The 24,356-nt window shown below is 41.1% G+C and overlaps 1 protein-coding gene and 1 pseudogene across 3 annotated transcripts in view; one reads left to right on the top strand and one right to left on the bottom strand.

Moving 5' to 3' along the window:
* The window catches only part of LMLN (leishmanolysin like peptidase), a 67,759-nt gene that overhangs the window by 29,940 nt on the left and 13,463 nt on the right, over nt 1-24,356 (top strand). Inside the window, exons 9-16 of one of the 3 annotated variants that reach the window (XM_070406413.1) lie at nt 3,578-3,695; nt 6,313-6,420; nt 9,547-9,623; nt 12,958-13,068; nt 15,406-15,538; nt 17,014-17,173; nt 20,851-20,981; nt 23,562-23,634. In XM_070406413.1, the coding sequence (XP_070262514.1) occupies nt 3,578-3,695; nt 6,313-6,420; nt 9,547-9,623; nt 12,958-13,068; nt 15,406-15,538; nt 17,014-17,173; nt 20,851-20,981; nt 23,562-23,567 (844 nt within the window). In that variant the 3' untranslated portion in view covers nt 23,568-23,634. Of the gene's footprint in view, nt 1-3,577; nt 3,696-6,312; nt 6,421-9,546; nt 9,624-12,957; nt 13,069-15,405; nt 15,539-17,013; nt 17,174-20,850; nt 20,982-23,561; nt 23,635-24,356 lie in introns of those variants that run through there. The other 2 variants (XM_070406412.1, XM_070406411.1) reach the window with 2 other exon arrangements.
* Nucleotides 451-1,219, bottom strand: LOC139004442 (large ribosomal subunit protein eL21-like; annotated as a pseudogene).

The following is a 24,356-nucleotide window of genomic DNA, read 5'->3' as shown; positions in this document are numbered from 1 at the left end:
TTCTCTCTCACATCACTGTTTCTGTCTGTCTCTCCCTCTCCCTGCCTCTCTCTCTAAAATAAAAAATATTACCCTAAATTTCTTACAGTAAATTATTATTTAAATTTTTTACATTCATAACTTTAATCTATTTGAAATTTATTTTTGCTTCATATATTTTGGTTCTTTATAGTAGGGGTGGGGAATGTCGGGCCTGAGGGCTGTATAAGGCCCACGAAATCATTTGGTTTGGCTCTGCCCAGGCAACCCCAGGCAGTACTTGAAATTCAATAAATCTAGGAGCTTTTTTCAAGCAACATAAACTTATATTTAGTGAATTATATTAAGTGAATGATGTTATAAATACCAAATGGCTCATGGCAGAAAAAAGGTTCCCCACCCTTATTTTATAAGATGTATTTATTTGTCAGTACACAAGTCTTTTCTTTTTACACTTGTCATGCTATGAATTCACAGCTCAGGCTCCTGTTGACTGGTTCTCACACAGTGAGCTTCTCGGGGTGGAGCAGGCTGACGCTTTAGCTCAGCGGTTCTCAACTTGTGGGTCGAGACCCCTGTGGGGGTCAAACGACCCTTTTATAGGGGTCGCCTAAGACCATCGGAAAACACATATATAACTGCATATTATTTTTGTGATTAATCAATATGCTTTAATTATGTTCAATTTGTAACAATGAAAATACATCCTGCATATCAGATATTTACATTACGATTCATAACAATAGCAAAATTACAATTATGAAGTAGCAACGAAAATAATTTTATGGTTGGGGGTCACCACAACATAAGGAACTGTATTAAAGGGTCGTGGCATTAGGGAGGTTGAGAACCACTGCTTTAGCTGAACCCAGGTACCTTTCTCTTTGGCTTCCTTCTTTTTCTGATCATTTTCCTTCACATGTTTTAGGAAGCTCTCACGGCTCTTAGGGTGCTTAATATGCTCAATGCGCACATTAATTCTCTTGGCAAGAATCTTGTCCTTAACTTGTTTGTTCACAGCAGTGCCCACTGCATGCTGGGTGACATTGTAGACTCCTCCAGTTTTGTCATGGTAACATTCGTGGGGCATTCCTTTTTTAACAGTGCCCATTCCTTTGATGTCTACAGTGTCACCTTTCTTGTAGATTCACACGTATGTGGCTAGACGAACAACTCCATGTTTTCTAAAAATCCTAGAAAACATATAGTGGGTGCCTCTCTTTCTCTTTGTGTTAGTCATTTTGGCAAATTATTGGAAGATGGCAGTTCCGGCTGAAAAGAGGACATATATATATACACACATTAGAGGCCTAGTGCATGAAATTTGAGCTCTGCTGAGGGGGTCCCTCAGCCTAGCCTGCACCCTCTCACAGTCTGGGACCCCTTGGGGGATGTCCGAGACCCCGCACTCCTTACCGCCCACCTGCTCGCTACCCCTTGCCGCTTGGCTCGCTGCTCCTTAGCGCTGCCGTGGAGGCAGGAGAGGCTCCTGCTACTGCCGCTGCGCTTGCCAGCTGTGAGCCCAGCTTCTGGCTGAGTGGCACTCCCGCTGTGGGAGTGCACTGACCACCTGGGGCAGTTGCTGCATGGAGCATTTTCCCCCTGGTGGTCAGTGCACATCATAGCGACTGGTCGTTCTGGTCTTTCTGCCATAACAGTTGGTTAGGCTTTTATTATATAGATGTGTTATATGTATTTTATTTATTTATTTATTTATTTATAGAGAGAGAGGAAGGGAGAGTAATAGAGAGATAGAAACATCAATGAGAGAGAACATCGATTGGCTGCCTCCTGCACACCCCTCACCAGGGGACTAAGTCTGCAATCCAAGTATGTGCCTGAGTGGGAATTGAACCAGCGACCTCTTGGTGCATGGGTCGACACTCAGCACTGAGCCACACTGGCTGGGCTATACATATATTTTTATAATTGTTATGTCTTGGTGGATTGATTCTTTCATCATTAGAAAATTTCCCTATTTGTGTCTAGAAATAATTTTTGTCTTAAAGTCTATTTTGTGTGATATTAATAAAATTGTTCCAGCTCTCTTTTGAGTACTGTTTGAATGTCATGTCTTTTTAATCCTTTTGTTATGGGTTCACTCAGCAAGATAGACCACCGACTCAGAATTTAAATTTAAGAGCCTTTATTAAGCTGGCCAGCTGACTACAGTTACAGCACCCTGCAGAAGCAGAGGCTGAACTGCAGCGCCGACTTCCATGGCCAGCAACTACAGTTACAGCACCCTGCCGAAGCAGAGGCTGAACTGCAGCGCTGACTGCAAGAGTTACATTTATTAAATTTTGTGGAGGCCCAGAGAAAATATGTCTTTCAAATTCTGGGCCCCCCAATATGGAGGAAACTCTATTTATACTTTTTCCAGTCCTTTGTCTCCCAAATTTGGAATGAGACTTCCGGGCCTTCTGACACAGAAGGCCTGCATGCTGGGAAGGGGCCATGAGACCATATCTCAAGGTACTGATGTCAGTACCTTCCTATCTATGTGTTTTAGGAACAGACAGCACAACATGACCCGTCTGGCCAAAGCGCCAGATATGTAGCCCAGCACACTTTTATGTTCAACCTATTTGTGTCCTTGAGTCTGAACTGTCTCTTGTAGACATATAATTGGATCATGGCTGTTGTTTTTTATGAATTCTTCTGGTGGCTGCCCAGTTGCTGGTTTTTGCCATGTTTGGACTTTTGATTTTCAAGCCTGCCATAGGACAGGAGAGGGCATGGGAAAAAACCACAAAGCTTTCTGTTCTTACAATTCATTTTTCTTAATTCATCAGATTCATCCATTCTTAAGTGCTTCCTGGATTGCTGCAAGCCTTTGGTTAATTTCCAGAGTTCTAAAACAGTTGATTTGGTCAATTTTGCTACTTTTCTCATGGCTTTCACAAGGCAGAGAATTTTCAGAGGTCCTTACTCTACTACTTTTGCTGCCATCTGTCTGGAATTTATTTCTGTATATGGGACAAAATAGGGATTTAACTTTTTTCCTAGATGGGTAACCGGTTTTACACAGTTATTATGTAAATTATACTTTCCCACTAAATTAAAGTGTCATCTTTTGGGGGGCTTAAGTTTCTTTATATACTTGAATATGTCTCTGGACTTGCTTTTTCCCCCAATAAATGTCTTAAAAGGAAAGAATTCATTGTCATCGTAGCCAAGAATTGGCTATGTGAACTTGAGCAAGTTACTTCATCTCTTAAGCTTCTGTGGCAGTAGTTCTCAACCTTGGCTGTTACGGGGTGGAGCTACAACATTAGTAACAAAGAAACAGAATTTCTGGAGGATTAGGCCCAGAAATCAGGATTTTAAAAAGATTCCCAGGTGATTCTAATGTGCAGCCAAAGTTGAGAACCACTGATCTATGGCATGGTGATGACAATCTCATGATGTTGTTGAAAAGATTAAATGAGAAAATGTTATCAAGTACTTTTATGAACTTGGTACATAGTAAGCTCGAATATTTTAATTTTATTGATATTCATAAAATTAAATGAGGTAAATTTAATGAGGTAAATTTACCTCACATTTAATTAGGTAAATTTGCAAAAGTGACTGTCTTCTTATCCTTTAATTATAGTCTTGGATTATATCAATGGAGTGATAAAGTAGTTCAAAAAGTGGAGAGATTATGGGATGTTCGAGATAACAAGATAGTTCCTCACACTGTGTATCTCCTAGTAACACCTCGTGTTGTTGTAAGTATTACTAAATTATTAACATCACATGAGCCATCAGCTCTTTTCCTTCATAATGGTCCTCTACTAATCATTATTGTTTAAGAACTATGATTACATTTTAGAGCCTATAGTAGGACAATGATTAGAAAGGCAATACAATAAAGCTACCCGCCCAGAGAAATCTGAGGAAATGGAAATTTGGCAATGACTCCTGGTTCCCCCTTCTACCCACTGCTTTAAGTCAGTGCTCCTCTGTTTTCATACTTCTTAGCATTACTGGCACTATTGCATAATTGGGGATCACTTAATTTGGAGTCTGTATTAGTCAGAGTTCTCCAGAGAAACAGAACCAACAGGATGTGTTGACATGGGGGAAGGGAGAAGAAAGATTCATTTTAAGGAATTGGCTCATGTAATTGCGGAGGTTTAGAGAATCTACAATCTGAGAGAGTTGGATAGCAGGCTGGAGACTCAGGGAAGAGTTTTAATTTGAATCCAAAGGCAGTTTCCTGACTGAATTCCTTCTTGCTCAGGTAAGGTCAGTCTTTGTTCTGTTAAGGCCTTTAACTGATTGGATGAGACCCATCTATAAATTTGCTTTACTCAAAATCCACTAAGTTCAATGCTAATCTCATCCAAAAGCATCCACATCTACACTAATAAAAGAGAAAAATGGTAATTGGCGTACGACCACTACCCTTCCCATTGGCTAATCAGCATATCCTTATGCAAATTAACTGTCAGCCAAGATGGCGGCCGGCAGCCAGGCAGCTGGAAGCGAACATGAGGCTTGCTTGCTCCCGTGACTGCAGACTCCAACGTTCCCCGCCGGCCTTGCAGGCCTCTGAGCTGGCAGTTTGAAACTTTGTAAAAAATATAGCCAGCTGGGATCTCAGAGCTGAAGTTATACATTGTTTCGATTATAGAACGGCAAACAAACCAGCAGCGGAAGCCTCAGAGCTAGAGCCAGAGCTAAAGCTGGCCCAGAAGAAAAAGAAAAAAAGAAAAAGAGTGGTTGGGAGCTTCAGTCAAAACCGCTAGCCTGAAAGCAGCCCTCAGCCCCTCACCCAGACTGGCCAGGCACCCGAGTGGGGACCCCCACCCTGAAGGGTGTGTGACAAGCTGCAAACAGCCATCATCCCCTCATCCAGGCTGGCCAGGCACCCCAGTGGGGACCCCCACCCTGATCCAGGACACCCTTCAGGGCAAACCAGCCGGCCCCCAGGCCTCTATCCTATATAGTAAAAGGGTAATATGCCTCCCAGCACCGGGATCAGTGGAGCCGCGAGGCCTCCTGGCACCGGGATCAGCGTGACGGGGCGGTGCCCAAACCCCCTGATCGCCCTGCGGCTCTGTGTGTGACAGGGTGCGGCGCCCCAACCCCCCCCCCCCTCCACGGGCCCTGCTCTGTCTGTGACGGGGTAGAGCCATAACCTCCCCATCGGCCCTGCCCTGAGTGTGACAGTGGTGGCGCCCCAATCCCCTGATCCGCCCTGCTCTGTGTGTGACAGGGGGCGGTGCCCTAACTCCCCTATCGGCCCTACTCTGTGCGTGACGGGGGAGCTCCCCAACCCCCTGATGGGCCCTGCTCTGTGCGTGACAGGGGGCAGCGCCCCAACCCCCTGATTGGCCCTGCTTTGTGCGTCACAGGGGGTGGCGCCGCAAGATCCCCATCGACCCTGCCTTGAGTGTGATAGGGGGCGGTGCCCCAACCCCCTGATTGGCCCTGCTCTGTGCGTCACAGGGGGTGGTGCCGCAAGATCCCCATTGACCCTGCCTTGAGTGTGATAGGGGGCGGTGCCCCAACCCCCCAATCAGCCCTACCGGGAGCGTGACTGAGGGTGGCATTGCAACCTCCCAATCCGCCCTGCTCGGTGCATGACAGGGGGTGGCGCCCCAACTCCCCAATCAGCCCTGCTCTGAGCCCGACCAGGGGCTGCACCTAGGGATTGGGCCTGCCCTCTGCCACCCAGGAGCAGGCCTAAGCCAGCAGGTCGTTATCTCCCGAGGGGTCCCAGACTGCGAGAGGGCACAGGCCGGGCTGAGGGACCCTCCCTTCCCCCCTGAGTGCACAAATTTTTGTGCACCGGGCCTCTAGTAGAAATATACAGACTAATGTTTGACCAAATATTTAAGCACTGCGGCCCAGCCAAGATCACATAAAATTAACCATCACACGTTTATGTAATAACAGAAACTTTCTCCCTCCTTGACTGAACACAGCTCTTTCTAAGAGTCTTTGGAACTTTTACACTGCTCTTGGCATATTTTCCATCCCTGGAAGTCTCTAACTGAAGGACAGGCAGAACCAAATGAACAAAATTATATTCTTAAAAATTATTTTTAAATATTTTATTGATTTCAGTGAGGAAGGGAGAGGAAGAGAGAGGGGGAAACATCAATGATGAGAGGGAATCATTGATCGGCTGCCTCCTGCACGCCCCCTACTGGGGATGGAGCCTGCAACCCAGACATTGCCCTTGATCAGAATTGAACCCATGACCCTTCAGTCCGCAGGCTGACGTTCTATCCAATGAGCCAAACCAGCTAGGGCACCAAAATAATTCTTTAATTCTTTATTACATATAGTGTGATCATTTGCCATTATCTTATTGTATTTTTTTCTTATTTTAAGGATGAAGCAAGAAAACATTTTAACTGTCCAATTCTGGAGGGAATGGAACTTGAAAATCAAGGTGGTATGGGCACTGAACTCAACCATTGGGAAAAGCGGTTATTAGAGGTAAGTTTACATTAAAATTTTACTAAATCTGTTTTTTCTTTAATATGTTACTAGACATATTTTTTCTTACTTATGGTAAAAAGTCATTCAAACAGTATAATAGTGTATACTAGTAAAATAAAAAAAATTTAAGTCTCTTTTGCCCTTTAGCTTTCCAGATTCACTTTCCCGAAGTAATCAATTTTTAAGTTTTTTGTATATCCTTTCAGAAATATGAACTAACATATATACTTTTTAAAAAATGGTTCGTACATTTCTACAACTTTCTTCACTTGATATTTATCTTAAACATTTCTCCAAGGTAGTAAAGTGCTTCCACTGTAATGCAATGTATGCTTTCCTAGAAAAACCTCTTCCTCCAAAATTGAACACTAAAAATAACAAGGCTTGTGGGAAAAACAAATACCAGAGCACCAATAAAAGCAATAAGTCATAATAAAAGTGCTAGCTTGGTTTAAAAAGACATATATTTCCAATAAATAAACTATATTTACTCTAGTATTTCTTTATATTGAACAACAATAACAAAAAGCAGTGATAGTTGGGTGGGAGACTATAAATCTGAGCAATGGAAGAAAATAGTAAAATTGTACAAAGATTAGAGAGAACCATGCAATTAGCACTTCAAGCCACGTAGAAGAGCATGGAGTGAACGGACATCCTGCACAGTATAGCATTTCTCTGTTACTGTGTTTAGCTGCCTTAGTGTGCTTTGTATTTAGCTGCTTTTGCTCCATTGCACAAAACATTAAAATCCAGGGGGAAAATCATTATGAAGCAACACGATCCTTATGATGATGATGAAGATGTTTTCTTATTTACCAGGCTTACATGAGCTCATTCACATACAGAAACACATGCTTTAGTAGAATAATCTGTATATTGGATCTGTTCATTTTTAATATCTACATATTATATGAACAACATTCCTATGCTAATGAATAACTTTTAATTTTTTATTTTAAAAATATTGCAGTGAGCAACTTATTTAAATCTGCAATGTCTTCTAGGAGTGTTGTTCTAGTGGTGGTAATTAGGTTCAACTAAACAATCAAATTAACAAGACCTAAATAGTCCACATTGAAAAAACATTCATGTAGAAGGATAGAGGAAAGAAAGCACAGCATGCCACCATGGCCACCAGGCATTTCTCTTATACTCCATACAGCAGTCTAAGAGTTATCCATAGATATAACTTGCAGAACCCTGTAAGGGTCATACCCATACAGTCACTGCACACCCGGAAGTCCCAAATTGTGGCTTACCAACAGGTGTTCTGTTCACTTATAGTAATCCCATATCCAGATGCATATCAGGAGGTCTTTTTCCCTGTGTACTGTTGCTGGTAACTCAGTTCACATTCCACCTTTATTAGGTTTCCAGAAACCAGAATTAGGAAGTTAACTCAGGTCAAATTTCTTTTTTTTTTTTTTTTTTTAATATATTTTATTGATTTTTTACAGAGAGGAAGGGAGAGGGACAGAGAGTTAGAAACATCGATGAGAGAGAAACATCGACCAGCTGCCTCCTGCACATCTCCCACTGGGGATGTGCCCACAACCCAGGTACATGCCCTTGACCGGAATCGAACCTGGGACCTTTCAGTCCGCAGGCCGACGCTCTATCCACTGAGCCAAACCGGTTTTGGCAAGGTCAAATTTCTTTATATAGAAAAAGAAGAGATAAATCCCTGCAAGTGGAGTGTCTTGCTCAAAGGAGATTGTATATATATTTATATATATATATGTATTAGATGTGACACCAAAAGCATAAGCAACCAACGAAAATAGACAACATGAACTCCATAAAAAATTAAAAACTTTTGTGCTTCAAAAGACACTAGCAAGAAAGTGAAAAGACAACTCACAGAACGGAAGAAAATATTTGCAAATCATCTGTCTGATAAGGGTCTATAATCCAGACTATATGAAGAACTCTTATAACTCAGCAATAAAGCATGGCTAACAGTGGTTGAGCCTTGACCTATGAACCAGGAAATCATGGTTCAATTCCCAATCAGGTCACATGCTCAGGTTTCAGGCTCATCCCCAGTGGGGGGGTGCGTGCAAGAGGCAGCCAATCAATGTTTCTATCTCTCCCTCTTTGAAATCAGTAAAAATATTTAAATATTTAAAAATTTAAAAATGGGTGAAGGATTTGAAAATTATGCTTACATGTATCATGACCTGAGTTGGTAAAACTGTGAAAAGAATAAAATTAATGCTTGTACTGACCTTATCTAGATGACCACAAGTAATAGTGATGGAAACTTACTAGAAGCGACATATATTTCTCCCGTGGGAATTTCAGTTTATTTTCTTTAAGCAATTTTATCAAGTGATTCCCTTTAGAAAGCTATAGATTGGCCAGAAATGAAAGCTTATTTACTTTTCAGTAGATAGTAATAATTTTATTAATTGCATCAACTTATACCTTTCTCTGAAGTCAACTTTGTGTCCTTGACCTGTTTTTTAAAAAGGTGATATTAAAGTGCTTGAGAAGACCATCTAGCGTTCAAATTAAAGATTGGAAGAATAGTCAGAGCTGCCCAAAGATAGAATACGCCTTCTTAAGAGGCAGTGAAGTCCTTATCGTTAGGTAACCTACTGGTATAAATTTTATGATATGAATTAAAACATTGGGTAGATAGTAGACCTTGATGGTATTTTAGGTCCCTCATGCAAATCCTTTGATCCTGTGATACGTGTTTTCCATATTAATGTGTATTTCTGTGATCACAAAGTTGAGGGTTATGAAAGCATTTTTGTGTAATTCAGCTAATTATTATCTGGGCATCTGTCTCAACTACCCATTTTGCCTAGGTAGTGTAATATGTTTACAGTATTCCTGTTTCAATGTATTTATCCTCATTTTCATCACAGAGTTCTAAATGCTGGCTGTCTACCATTCAAACAAAATTGGACACAATGTAGACATTTGAGGCAGAAAGTAGATTTTAAGCTTCAGTCTTGTCATTTTAAACAAGACTTATGTATTTCACTATTTTAAGTGAATACTTTATGAGCCTCTCATACGACATTTTAAATATACATCAATGTAATGATGGAAATTATTGAGATTGCAAGGGGTCCAGTCCTCTAACGAAAATCTGTTGGCGATTTTCAGAATGAAGCAATGACTGGTTCTCACACCCAGAACCGAGTCCTCTCTCGAATCACTCTGGCATTAATGGAGGACACTGGGTAAGTCAGCTTTGAGATTATTATATGAATTGTTCATTAAAATGAAATGAATATTAAAATAAATATGATTACGCTAAATAAACTAATCAGCTTAAAATACTGACATTTTGCATTGAAGTAAAATATTCTTAGAATTTTGTGCAGTTAGTTATCCATTACCTCTAACAACTCCATTATTCATTCAATAAATATTTGAGGCCCTGAGATATAGTAAGGAATAGAACAAAATTCCTAGTATTACGGAATTTATCTTTCAGTACATAGAGGCCATACTAATATGAAGGAAAGACTAATTTAAAATTTTTTAAAAATTATAAATGAAATTGGTGATGTATAGATTCCTGGTTTTTAAAGCAGTAGAACTTTCTGGTAAAGCAGTAGAATGCTCTTTTTAAATGACTCCAATGGGAGTCTTTTTTTTTTTTTATTGGCTCCTGGATCCTTTAGAAAAGACATGTTGGTTTTTGATAGCGTCCTTGGTTTCTGGTATGATAGAATGTACCAGGCTGACCAGCACATACTCCCTGGGCATCAGCCAATCTTACAAGGAGTCCTGGTTCCTTTTAATAGAAATAGCTTTAAGAAACCACAGCCTAGACACTGTGTTCATTGCTACTAGGTTATCATTGTTTCTCATACTTTACAGTGGACCAAGTTAGGGCATTCATATATTGAAAAGGGGAAAAACCCTACAATGATGGATGTTTTTTTAGTGCCAGTATAGCTCTTTCTCATTTGTCCCTGAATAAGCAATGGCTAGCTGAAGTGGTCCTGCTGCTCTGCTTAACAACCTATTTATAGCCCTTTTATAAACAATGCTAGTTTCTTTCAGATACCAGTTGGATATAGAAGCACTGTAGACTGTGTGAGTCACTAATGAAAAATCATGGCACTGGTGAATTTTAAAGCATTTTTTCTTTTTTTCTGAGGCAACACAACAGCAACATGGGCTAATTTTTTCTAAATTCCTGGCAATATTTTAAAACTGTAGACACGGAGCCCAGCCAGTGTGGCTCAGTTGGTTGGACATTGTCCCATGCACCAAGAGGTTGCTGGTTCCAGCTGGCATGGAGGTCACAGTTTGATTCCCGGTCAGGGTACATGCCCAGACTTTGGGATTGATCCCCAGTAGGGGGCGTGCAGGAGGCAGCCAAGCTATGTTTCTCTCTCAGCTATGTTTTTATCTCTCTCCCTCTCCCTTTCTCTTTTTAAAGTCAATTAACCAAGAAAAGAAGTATAAATTGGTTGTTACAGAATAGTTATGAGGATGTAAAGTAGAGCATTATAATCAACTAGAGGCCCAGTGCACGAAATTTGTGCATGGGTAGGGTCTCTAGGCCTGGCCTGTGATCAGGGCCAATCAGGTTCCCCGCCTCCCCGTTTCCTCCTTCCGTTGCTACCCATGCACTGCCACCATGTGATTCCCCCCACCTCCTCACCTCCTCCTTCCCTCACTCCCTTAGCTCCGCTGCCGCCACTGGTTGCCCGTCATGTTCTGTGCTGCCCCCTGGTGGTCAGTGCACATCATAGCAAGCAATTGAACTGTTCTCCTGGCTGAACTCCCGAGGGGACACTTTGCATATTAGTCTTTTATATATAGTATATAGATAATATTCTAATAACTATGTATGGCCCTAACCAGTTTGGCTCAGTGGATAGAGCGTTGGCCTGTGGACTGAAAGGTCCCAGATTCGATTCCGGTCAAGGGCATGTACCTTGGTTGCGGGCACATCCCCAGTAGGAGGTGTGCAGGAGGCAGCTGATCGATGTTTCTCTCTCATTGATGTTTCTAACTCTCTATGCCTCTCCCTTCCTCTCCGTAAAAATCAATAAAATATATTTTAAAAAATAAATAAAAAAATAACTACGTATGGTGTTAGATGGGTATGAGATTTATTGTGAGGATCAGTTAGTAAGTTATATAATGTTTAATCAGTATAGAGTACACCTGAAACTAATATAATATTGTATGTCAACTGTAATCTATCTATATATATAAAAGGCTAAGCGACCTGCTGACTGGCCGACCAGCCAGTATGTATGATGTGCACTGACCACCAGGGGGCAGATGCTCAACCCAGTAGCAGCAGAATGACAGCAACTTTGCAGAATGCCCTCTCGAATTCTGGGACCCCTTGGGGGATGTCAGACTGCCGGTTTCGGCCGATCCCTGCAAGCCAGGCCAAGGGACCCCACCTGCCGGAGGGACCCCACTCACTCTGCAGATGCCCGTTGAGCCCTAGCACTGCCCCAGGTGTGGCCAGCCAGGGAGGGACCGCAGGAGGGTGGATCCAGGGCGTGTCTGGCCCATCTCGCCCAGTCTTGCCCCACCAGCCACCTTCTAATTAATTTCCTTTCAACGTGCACGAATCTGTGCACCGGGCCTCTAGTTGAAAAATTAAAAAGGATTTTTTTTCCTTTTTTTTTTTTTTTTGTTAATCCTCACCCGAGGACATTTTTCCCATTGATTTTTAGGGAGAGTGGAAGAGAGAGGGAAAGACAGAGAAACATTGATGTGAGAGAAACACATCGATTGGTTGGCTCCTACATGAGCCCTGACCTGGGCCTAGGCTGGGGAGGAGCCTGCAACCGAGGTATGAGCCCTTGACCAGAATCAAACCCAGGACCTTCAGTCCACAGGCCAATGCTCTATCCACTGAGCCAAACTGGCTAGGACCAAAATTTAAAAAAAGATTTAAAAAAAAAAGAAATGCTAATAAAAGTAAGCTTGTCAATTAAATTTGCCAGGAAACTAAATCAATGTGCTGTGTGTGTGTGTGTTTTTTGAAATGAGAATATTTTAAAAGTATTAGACATTGTATTAATTTGTCTTATTATAATGGTGTAATATTTAGTCACAAGCAGGGCCTGTATGATAAAATAGCACAGATTCAAGGCCAGAGAAGCAAGACCCTAGGGCCAACTGAATCAGATTAGGTAAAAACTAGCTACCTAACAATCCCCCTGTTTCTTCCTCAGTTTACTTCTCTTTTTCTCTCATTCTCTTTGTTTCTTTGGCCCTCATTCCGCTGGTCTCACACCTGAACCAGTTTCTACTCTGTGACTTCTATCATCTTTGGAAATTACAATGGAAACATGGTTTGTTAGTGTTTTATTCAACTGTGAACAGCCTCACCATAAAACTGAAGTCCCCCAGTCCTGCCCCGGAGACCCTTGCAGCAAGGGCTTTCTTAGTAATGCCTATCGGTGGGATGGCCACCAAAGTCCCTTTTGAGGTCCTAGTCTTCTCATTGTTGAGATTTGTCCTGGGTATGTTGGAATTGTTTTTTAAATGACAGCAATAAAAAGTGCTTTGTTTGAATTATTTCCACAGCTGGTATAAAGCTAATTATAGCATGGCTGAGAAGTTAGACTGGGGTCGAGGAATGGGCTGTGACTTTGTCAGGAAGAGCTGTAAATTCTGGATTGATCAGCAGAGAAAAAAGTAAGAATACATTTCCTCATAATGTTTGATAACAATTTATTTCTGATTTTGTTCTTTATCTGGAGCCTAAAGTGTTACTTTCAAAATATGGTCAGAATAGTTCATATTCAAAATGTGTAGAAAACCATTTATGGTGCTTGGTGATATAACAAATAGCTGCATATTGTTTTAAATCATATACTACTTAAAGAATCTAGCCCTAGCCGGTTTGGCTCAGTGGATAGAGCGTCGGCCTGCGGACTCAAGGGTCCCGGGTTTGATTCTGGTCAAGGGCATGTACCTTGCCTGCGGGCACATCCCCGGTGGGGGTCGTGCAGGAGGCAGCTGATCGATGTTTCTCTCTTATCAATGTTTCTGACTCTCTATCCCTCTCCCTTCCTCTCTGTAAAAAGTGAATAATAATATATTTTTTAAAAGAAAGAATTATTAATCGGTTGCCTCCTGCACTGCAGGCCCCTGCAACCCAGGCATGTATCCTTGACCGGGATCATACCAGGGACCCTTCAGTCCGCAGGCAGACACTATCCACTGAGCCAAACCAGCTAGAGCAGTTTTACCAATTTTTTTAAAAGAACAAACTTTTTGTTTTATTGATGTCTTCTGTTGTTTTTGTTTTCAAATCCATTGATTTCTGCTATTATCTTATAGCTTTTCTTCTGCTTTTTATTTGTTCTTTCTCTACATTGTTGATTATTAATTTGAGATGTTACATATTTCTGATTTAGTGTTATAAATTTCCCTCTCAGCATTTCTTCAGCATTGTCCCACAAATTTCAATGTTTTATTTTTATTTCCAATCATGTCTTAGTCTGCTTGGGCTCCCATAACAAAATACAGAAAGTGTAGCTTAATCAGCAGAAATTTATTTTCTCATGGTTCTATAGGCTGAGAAGTCTGAGATCAAAGTGCCTGCCAATTTTGTTCATGGTGAGAGTTCTCTTTCTGGTTTGCAGAAAGCTACCTTCTCACTGTGTCCTCACATGGCAGAGAGAGTGCACTCTGGTCTCTTCCTCCTCTTGTAAAGACACCAGACCTATCAAATTAGGACTCTACCCTTATGGCCTCCTAAAGACCCTTTCTCCAGTTATAGTCAGATTGGAGGTTAGGGCCTCTACACATGAATTTTGGAGGGCTCGGTTTAATCTGTAGCAATTAGTGCAATTTTTTAAAAAGTTTCCATTGAGCACTGGTTTGTGTAGTTCAGTGGGTAGAGTGTTAGCCTGCACACTAAACTTTAGGGCATGTACCTGGGTTGCAGGTTCGATCCCTGGCCCCAGTCAGGGCGTGTGTGGGAGGCAACTAATCAATGTCTCTTGCATCGATGTTTCTCTCTCTTTCTCTCTCTCTGTCTCCGTCTCCCTCCACCTACCCTTCCTGCCCCAATCTCCACCCTATCTCCCCGCTTCTCTCCCTCCTTTCCACTCTCAATGGAAAAAGTATCCTTGGGAGAGGAGAGGATTAACAAATTAAATAATTAAACATGAAATAAATTACTTTCTCTCCAAGATTAGATTTAGCAGAGAACAGAACAAGTTGTAACAATTAGGAATATTGACACAATTTTCATTTTACGCAGAAAAACAAGATTGGATTGTGAATATTGTTTTTGTTTTTGTGTGTATGTGTGTTCCTTTTTAAACCTCACCCAAGGAATGAGGATATTTTTTCCATTGAGTTTTTAGAGAGAGTGGAAGGGACGGGGGAGGGAGGAAGGGAGAGAGAAAGAGAAACATCCATGTGTTAGAGGCACATTGATTAGTTGCCTCCCAAAGGATTGAACCTGCAATTGAGGTACGTGCCCTTGACCGGGAATCGAACCTGTGACCCTTCCATCTGAGGGCCGGCCAGGGCGTGAATGTTTTTAATTTAACAAATTGTCAAATAGGATTCTTTGAACTAGATTGTAGCATAGAAAATATTTAACTCTTTGTAGCTGCAGGACAAAGGGGACATCATCTCCATTTGTTTCTGAGACTCCATTTGTTAATTATGAAGATGCGTATTTTTGACAAGCTCTGGAATTTCATTATTTGTCATATAAAATGCAAATCAGGTCTTTAAAATTCCATTTTACTGACAAAAATGGAGAGAGATAAATAGGATTTTATTTAATAACAGTGAAATAATGTTATAATGCATCTAGCTTTGATCTTTCACATTTACATTAAGCATTCCTTTTACCCTTTGAAAAATAAGTTTATAACTCTATTTAGCAATTAATTTTAAGCTATTAAAACATTGAAATTATAGTGGAAAAGATAAGCTTATAATGGAAAAGAATAGACATGTACTGTTTTCTTTACAGTTTTATACTGTGGTGTTTATTTTTATGTGCAGGAGGCAGATGCTGAGCCCTTACTGTGACACCCTCAGAAGTAATCCCTTGCAGTTAACTTGCAGACAGGACCAGAGAGCAGTTGCAGTGTGTAATTTGCAGAAGTTTCCAAAACCTTTGCCTCAAGAATACCAGGTAACACTTGATTGGGGCCCAATTTTAAGAATCACCTTTTTAAAAATAAATTTCTATTTTGAATTAGAAGAGTAAAGTTTCTTAACTGTTTCAATTTATAAGGCCTCATTTGTTTTCTATAAGTCAGGTAAAACTGAGGAATTCCTCCATTTATTTATAACTAATGTGATAATAGATAGTAATTAATATCTAGCAATTCCGGTAGAAATAGTAAGAAGCACTTAGAATATTTATTTTGCTCTAAATATTTCTAAACTGTATGTTTTTTTCTTTCTAGTTGTTTCCAAAGTCTTCATCTTTAATTTCCTCTAATTTACACACCAAAAAACCCCCCAGGATTCTTTAAAGAAAATAACCCAGGTACTCTAAGCCAATTAATTAGAAGGCTTGGGAGTTCTGATTTAGAGGAGGTTTGACTTAAGGGATGTAAAAGGTGAAGAAAATGGCCCCACATGATGTTGTCTGAATCTCTGATTTGACCTTTTAAGTGTTTCGTTGCCATGGCTATCTCTAAAAAACCTGAACTCTGCCTGTCATTTTCAAAGGACACGTTAGTCAGAAATTATATCACAAAAGCTAATTTTAAATGATTGCTGCTAAATTTTGAGCTTCCTACATAGGTTTATGATCTTTCTGAGCATTTCAGACACCATATGATGGTAACTATACTTAGACATCTTATATAATAAAAGGCTAATATGCAAATTTCCCCCTCAACTGGGAGTTCTACCGGGAGTTTGACCAGGGCGGGGCTGGCCCACCAGCCGCCTGCAGCCCCTCTCCCCAGCCAGCCCTGCCCCGCCCCCGATTGGCCACCCCACCCCAATCAGGGCAAGCTGGCTGGCCCCCACTCGTGCACGAATTTGTGCACTGGGCCACTAGTAGTATTATAATTCAATGAGTTGGTGTAAAATGTGAAATCTTTAAGATTTATCTGGTACCTTGTTCCTTTGGTGTTCAAAGTATTATATGTATATATGTGATCTCTTGCATTTTCTTACAATTTTATTTTTTCAAGAATGTCAAAACAGCCTATAAAGACATTTGAAGTACAGTATATTTAAAATTTTAATTCTATGCAGTTTTATGTATTTTGTCAACTCTTAAAAGTCTTCTGATTCATTCTTTAAAAACATACCAAATTTGTTATCTAATAAAAAACTGAACTAGTTTACTTACCTTACTTATTTCTAAAACTACAGTAGCATTAACATACCCCTGAGTAGTATATTAATATTTTTGTGTTACACTGTACATCAAGCATGTCAAACTCACGGCCCACGGGCCGCATGCCTCGTTTATTTGGCCTGTGTTAGCTTTTGAGTTTGACATGCTTGCTGTACATGAGGAAAACTACATTAATATCTTCTTTGTGTTATACAGCATTAGAGGGTTACTACAAATTGTCTGTGGACTTTGTTTGGTTATACAGAATATTTCTTTTTTTTCCTATCTTCCTAATACTTTTCTTGTAGTACTTTGATGAACTCAGTGGAATACCTGCAGAAGATTTGCCTCATTATGGTGGTTCAGTAGAAATTGCTGACTACTGCCCTTTCAGTCAGGAATTCATTTGGCATGTAAGTGGTGAATATCAGCGCAGCTCAGATTGTAGAATATTGGAAAATCAACCAGGTTAGTAGTCTAGTGAAATGAAATGTTATATACATATTACAATTATATATCAGCAATGTAAAATAGTGGTTAAGAGCACAGACCCTGGAATTTGTATTGTGGTTCCACTGCTATCCATCTGTTGTAAATAATCTAACTTCTCTGTGCCTCAGCTTCTTCCTCTGTAGAAAGGGGATAATAATATCTGTCTAATAGAGGTCTGGTGAGAATTAAATGAATTAATGTATTAAGAGCTTAGGACCATCACACATAGAAAGGATTTTTAGCTATTAGATAGATTTGTGCATGTATACACACTGCTTTTTAGTAATATCTTACATCTGCCTGACACTTTCATTTGGAAAACTCTTTCATTTTTATATTTCATTTTATTCTTCTAAGAACCTGACGAGAGACATAGAGAAGATATTATTGAATTTCACAGATGAATAAAAAGACACTAAGTGATCCAGGTACTTAGTGCAGGGTCCTCCAATGGAGAGCTCTTTTTAGCTAATCACATTAGGTAACCTATGTTTTCAACTCCTGAGGAGTGTGCATTTTATGTAATTTAGAAGTAACATGCCATTCTTCAGATATCAGAATAGCATTATTATCCCATCACTAGTAAGATGTTGTCATACTATTTTTTCTTTCTTAATACATATAAATGAACAGGTCTTCAAAGGGATAAACAGTATGGCAATTGGATATTCAACAATAATAGTTACAGCTCATACTATCCACCTCTATAAATAAAGTGTTCTCACATCTGATATGTTAATAAATAGCAATAAATAGTTTTTGTTTCTGTGGTCATCAAAATTTTTTTAAAATATATTTTTATTGATTTCAGAGAGGAAAGGAGAGGAAGAGAGAGAGAGACAGAAACATCAATGATGAGAGGGAATAATTGATTGGCTGCCTCCTGCACGTTGGACCGAGCCTGCAACCGAGGCATGTACCCTTGACCGGAATTGAACCTGGGACCCTTCAGTCCGCAGGCCAATGCTCTGTCCACTGAGCCAAACCGGTTAGGGCGTCATCAAAATTTTTAACCTGGTCCTTTCTCCCACTCCCCCTTTATTACATACTTTATTACAAACTAAGTCACTTAAATTTTAAATTTCCATAATGTTTTATTTTTAAACCTAGCAGATTTAACAGGGTTTGTAGTTATTTTTTTTTATAACTCACCTACTTAATAAATATTAAAGATTTATGATATAACTACTCAGCAGTTCCATATAAAACAAAAGAAATGCACAGATCTGTCAGTCATGGGTTTGCTAAAAATACATTATCACATGTTACTGTTTTACAGATGGAGTTGGCAAACATTTATTGTAAAGAGCAAGATAGTAAACATTTTAGGTTTTGTGGGTCATGGTCTCAGTTGCAGCTGCTCAACACTGCTGTTGTAGTGTGAAAGCAGTCATAAACAATCTATAAATGAATGAGTGTGGATGTGTTGGCTAAAACTTTATTTATAAAAACAGGTAACCCTCAGGATTTGGCCTGAGAATTGTAGCTTGCTGATGCTCCTTTTTTTTTTTTTTTTTTTTTTTTTTTTACCATTGGTCACTGTGTTTTTTGAGGACTTCGAAATACTCTGAAAATAAAAGAAATATAGAGTTCTATTTTACATTTTCTTTCTTCGTTTATATAATTAAGATTTTTCAAAATTGACATAAAATAAAATACTTATTTTAAAAAAAAATTTTTATTGATTGATTTTAGAGAGATAAAGAGAAACATCAATTTGTTATTCCACATATGCATTCACTGATTGATTCTTGTATGTACCTTGATGGGGGATTGACCTTACAACATTAACGTATCAGGACAACACTCTAACTGAGCTACCCCCGAGCCAGGGCAATACTTACCTTTTTATCATATGTCAGAGGCCTGGTGCATGAAATACATGCACCCTCTCGCAATCCAGGACCGCTCGTGGGGATGTCTGACTGCTGGTTTAGAGGTTAGAAAGAAACCTTGTGAGAGGAAAAAAACAAAACAAAACAGAGACCACTCCAGTGAGGGTGGGTTCTGAGGAGCTAGAGTTAACTTTCTGCGTGAATATTTGCCAGGCCAGGGAAGAGGGGAGGAAGAGAGAGAGTGAGAGTGAGAGAGAGAGAGAGAGAGAGAGAGAGAGAGAGCGCAAGCGTGTGTGTGTGTGTGTGTGTGTGTGTGTGTGTGTGTGTGAGAGAGAGAGAGAGAGAGAGAGAGAGACCTCCACAGACTCCAGACTCTTTTGTTCTAAAGCACAAAACTTTATTTTCCCCATGTTTTTCACATGTCTAAACACAAACCATCATGTACTTCAAGCAACATGTATTAGGGAAGGAGAATGCAGCCTTAAAGCAAAGGGTGTGGGTGTCAGAAGTGAGTAACTCCTCTCGTCCTTCCCAGTTGAAGCTCCTTGGGGGCCTGCCTCTTTGGGAACCCACATTTATCTCTTGGCGCCTGGGAGGTTAGGGAGCGCAGCGTTATCCTGGAGGGGAAGGTCATAGGGACGCACCCATGGTACTCGCCCCAAGTTTCCTTTCCTCACCTCAGCACTGATCCAGTCAGTGGGGTCGGAGGTCTGCAGCTGGATGCCTCCAGGCAGAGAGCACGCTGGGGGCTGGAGGTCCAGCCCCAAGGCCCCTGGGTACACGCCCCACCCCCGCCAGCATCCCGCCTGCGGGCAGCGGCTGGGGGTGTTCCGCCCCATCGCGCCCCAGACTCAATCCAGCTGGGTGCGGAGAGAGATTAGGCAGCTCTGTGGCAGGTGGCTCCGCAGCTAGCGCCTTTGAATTGTGCGCCGCTGGAGGGAAAAGAAGAGGTTTTTCAAAAGTCTTCAGGGACTGGGAGGTTGCCCCACTAGGGCCTTCCTTTCCTAGAGAGGAAGGGAGAGAGAGATAGAAACATTAATGATGAGAGAGAATCATTGACCAGCTGCCTCTTGCATGCCCCCTGCTGGGGATTGAGCTTGCAACCTGGGCACTTGCCCTGACTGGGAATTGAATCATGATCTCCTGGTTCATAGGTCCACACTTAACCACTGAGCCACAATGGCAGGGCAATACTTATCTTTATAATATTTTTAAATGGGCTAATTGAACTCTCTGCTTTCAAAAGATGTAACTTACTTGTATTAAGTGAAAAGAGAGCAAAATATTGCTTGTGTTTAAGAGCTTCATCCTTTGCCCATTAGCTATTTAGAGGTCGAGTCCACTCTGAAAGTTTGTGTTTAGTCTGGGACTAGATCAGCATGGTATTTATGAACTTCCAGGGGATGACAATACAAGTTGAAAATACAAAAAGAGTTTTGCAAAAGTTGCAAGACCCCCAAAAAGCTTTCATTATATAAATAGTTGCCTTCATCCTATTTTGGGTCATTTGGCAAGTGACTGCTATTTAAGCCACTAATGAAGGTGATTCTCAGTGCCATTTCCTCAATACTTTAACTTAAATACTTTAGAACCACTTTTATCACTTGTTACTGGTATAATAATTTTCTCCCAGTAGTTTCTGTATTGAGAACCTAGTTTAAGTTTGGAGCCCTCTTTCTCTTGATATTTTAAATTGAAAATTTCCATTAAACATGTTTGTTTTTAAAATAACCATTAGTCATAAGGATGGAATACTTCAATTTCTTGTTCTTTGAGCCAAAGATCAGTTTTTAAGAAAATTTTTCTGGTTTTCTTCAGACCTGTTTAAAAACTATGGTGCTGAAAAGTATGGACCTCATTCAGTTTGTCTACTTCAGAAATCAGCATTTGTCATGGAAAATTGTGAAAGGAAGCAGAGTTACCCAGACTGGGGGAGTGGATGTTATCAGGTAAACTAAATGATTGTTAATAATTATACCAAATATTATATAGCTTTTGTCTCATTATTTGATTATTATATTTTAAAATACATTTTATCTTTTTTAATTTACTGATTAATATTTTTACTTAGTCTGTTTATGTAAATATTAGTTTGGATGCTTGTGTTTTGTGAAAATATTGGTGGTGGTTTTTTTTTTTTAGAGAAATTGCCTATCTCTGTTTAATATATATATCTACACTAATAAAAGAGAAACATGCAAATTAACCATCACTCTGCTACACCCACCAGCCAATCAGGAGCAAGTATACAAATTAACCCAACTAAGATGGCAGTGGCCACGGAGCTCAAGTGAGCAGGAGGCTTGGGTTGCCCCCGGCGACAGGAGCCAAGCTTCCCGGCTGTCCCTGGCCTCCGCTCAAGGCTACAAAGTTTCAATTATAGAAGATAAATAAATCCCAGATACCTGCTTCCAGCCGGCTCTAGCCTCCGCTCAAGGAGGTGTTGAAAAAAAAAAAAGAAAAGAAAAAAAGGAGAGGCTGGGAGCTTGGGTTGCCAGGGGGGCATGGCCAGCCTGAAAACAGCCCTCAGCCCCTCACCCAGGCTGGCCACACCCCCATGGGGTGAGGGTCCCCACTGGCGGGCTTGGCCAGCCTGCAAACAGCCATCAGCCTCTCACCCAGGCTGGCCAGGCACCCAGTGGGGGCCCCTCACCCAGGCTGGCCAGGCACCCCAGTGGGACCCCCACCCTGATCCAGGACACCCTTCAGGGCAAACCAGCCGGCCCCCACTCGTGGACCAGGCCTCTATCTCTACTAATAAAAGGGTCATATGCTACTTAGACTGGGAGACCTTCCAGGAGACCTTCCAGACATTCTTCTGGACAAAGCCTTGGTGGCGGGGCCGAGGTAGAGGCAGTTAGAGGCCAAGAGGGGAGGGCAGTTGTGGGTGATCAGGCCAGGATGGGATGGCAGTTGTGGGTGATCAGGCTGATGTGGGGCCGGAGCCATTAGGGTAAGCAGACCAGCAGGAGGGCCAGTTGCGGGCGAGCAGGCCAACAGTGGGGATCAGTTGGAAGTGATCAGGACAGCAGGGGGGGGGGGGGGGGGAGGAGGCAATTTGGAGTGAGCAGGGGGGCAGTTGGGGGCAAGCAGGACAGTAGGAAGGGAAGGTGGGGGTGAGCAGGCCAGCAGGGGGGGCAGTTAGGGGCAAGCAGGCCGGCGGGGGGGGAGGGAGAACACACTGGCATGGGGGGCAGTTGGGGGTGATCAGGCTGGTGGGGGGGCATTTGGGGGCGAGTAGGCCGGCGGTGGGGGGCAGTTGGGGGCGAGCAGGCCAGCAGGCAGAGTGGTTAGGGGCAATCAGACAGGCAGGTGAATGGTTAGGAGCCAGCAGTCCTGGATTGTGAGAGGGATGTCCGGCTGCCAGTTTAGGCCCGATCCCTGTAAACCGGCAGTAGGATATCCTTTGAGGGGTCCCAGATTGGAGAGGGTGCAGGCTGGGCTGAGGGACCCCCCCCCCCCCCCCCCCCGTGCACGAATTTTGTGCACCGGGCCACTAGTGTGTGTGTGTGTGTGTGTGTGTGTGTGTGTGTGTGTTTGTGTGTGTGTATAAAATTGCTATATATCAACAACTTTTATAATAATTTTACTTCTGGGCACATAGTCTAAGGAAATAATGGAAAGTAGATAATTCTTTCTTCAATAGCTATTACTTTGAATAGAAAAAATTTACAATTTTATTTCATAAGATCTGCAGAAAGTATAGATTTAAGAATTAATAAATCAACTACTGATTAATAATAGTTTTTTTTTCTCCTTTGAAAATAGAAATCCAAAGGGAGCAAATTACTATTTTCTTAAGTATCTTATTTGCATGCCTGATATTAAATGAATGCATTACCATACTAAAAACGTATTGAGACACAGGCATTCTGTAACTTAGGAGCAGAACTTAAGGAATATTCCATACCCTACTAATGGATGTCAAGGTGGAGAGTGTGCTCCTGAAAATGAAAAATCAGAATACATTGTACTATTTCAGCTGCAAGAGCTGAACAGACTTCTGTAGCTGGACATTTAAATATTATATATTTTTAAGTTTCTTATAAAGTTAATCATTTTGGAATAACAGCTTTATTGAGATACTAGAGGCCTGGTGCACGAAATTCGTGCACTCAGTTGGGGGGGGCAGGGTCCCTCAGCCCGGCCTGTGCCCTCTTGCAGTCTGGGAGCCCTCAGGGGATGTCTGACTGCTGGCTTAGGCCTGCTTCCCACAGAGGTGGGAGAGGCTCCCGCCACTGCTGCTGTGCTCACCAGCTGTGAGCCTGGCTTCTGCTGAGCAGTACTGCCCCTGTGGGAGCGCACTGACCACCAGGGGACAGCTCCTGCATTCAACATCTGCCCCCTGGTGGTCAGTGCGCATAATAGCTACCAGTGGTGGTCACTTAGGCTTTTATATATATAGATTTCATACATAGTTTTAACCATAATGCATAATTTTGTTTTACTTCCTTCACTTAATACTTTTTATGCAGAGCAAAACATCCTTTCTAAGTTTTTCCAGTAATAACACTTATTATTCTTTATAGCTGTAGAACATTGCATCATCATAATTTGAGAAGTCACTTCCTTGTTATATTTTGTATCTAAAAATGCTTTTGTAAGTATACTTGCATATTTTACCTTTTAAAAATTTATTTGTTGAAATAAATTGCTATAAGTGAGAATATTAGGTTAAAGGAATAAAGCTAGAACAATGACAACTATAATAGGAAGAAGACCCTTTCAGGCTATTTTAATGATTTATCCACACTACCACCACCACAAAGGGATTATGCAGATTTGAAATACCAGCCATAAAGATTGAATGTAGCTTGGCTTCCCTGTACCTAATATTGTCAATTAATTTTGCTAATTTAATACCAACACCATTTATGTGGGAAAGTGTGTATGATTTCCAAGTATTTTACATATGGATTAACTTGTTGTTTTCCTTATTTTGACAAAAGTTGTAAGAATGGTACAAAAAAATTTTTTAGTATAAATTGCTGACATATTGCCCATTCAGTCCCAAATATTTTAATGTGTACTTCTTGTGAACAAGGATATCTTCTACATAACTACAATATTACCAAAAAATCCGGAAATTAATATTGATACATATAATTCTTCAACCCCATTCAAGTTTTGTCAATTGGCCCAACAATGTCCTTGTAGCAGTAGGATCTGTACTAATCTCATATGTTTCATAGGTGTCATGTCTCTGTTCTTCAATCTGGAAGAATTCCTCATCTTTTCTTGACTTTCATAACTTTGCATTTTTAAAGATTACAAGCCAGTTCTAGACAAGATGTCTGGTGTTTCATTAAATTTAGGTAATGGGT

This window comes from Myotis yumanensis, unplaced genomic scaffold (assembly GCF_028538775.1).
Source record: "Myotis yumanensis isolate MYYU_CA2020_CCGP unplaced genomic scaffold, mMyoYum1.0.hap1 SCAF_2, whole genome shotgun sequence".
Lineage (NCBI taxonomy): Eukaryota > Metazoa > Chordata > Mammalia > Chiroptera > Vespertilionidae > Myotis > Myotis yumanensis.
This window is presented reverse-complemented; position numbering and strand designations above follow the sequence as displayed.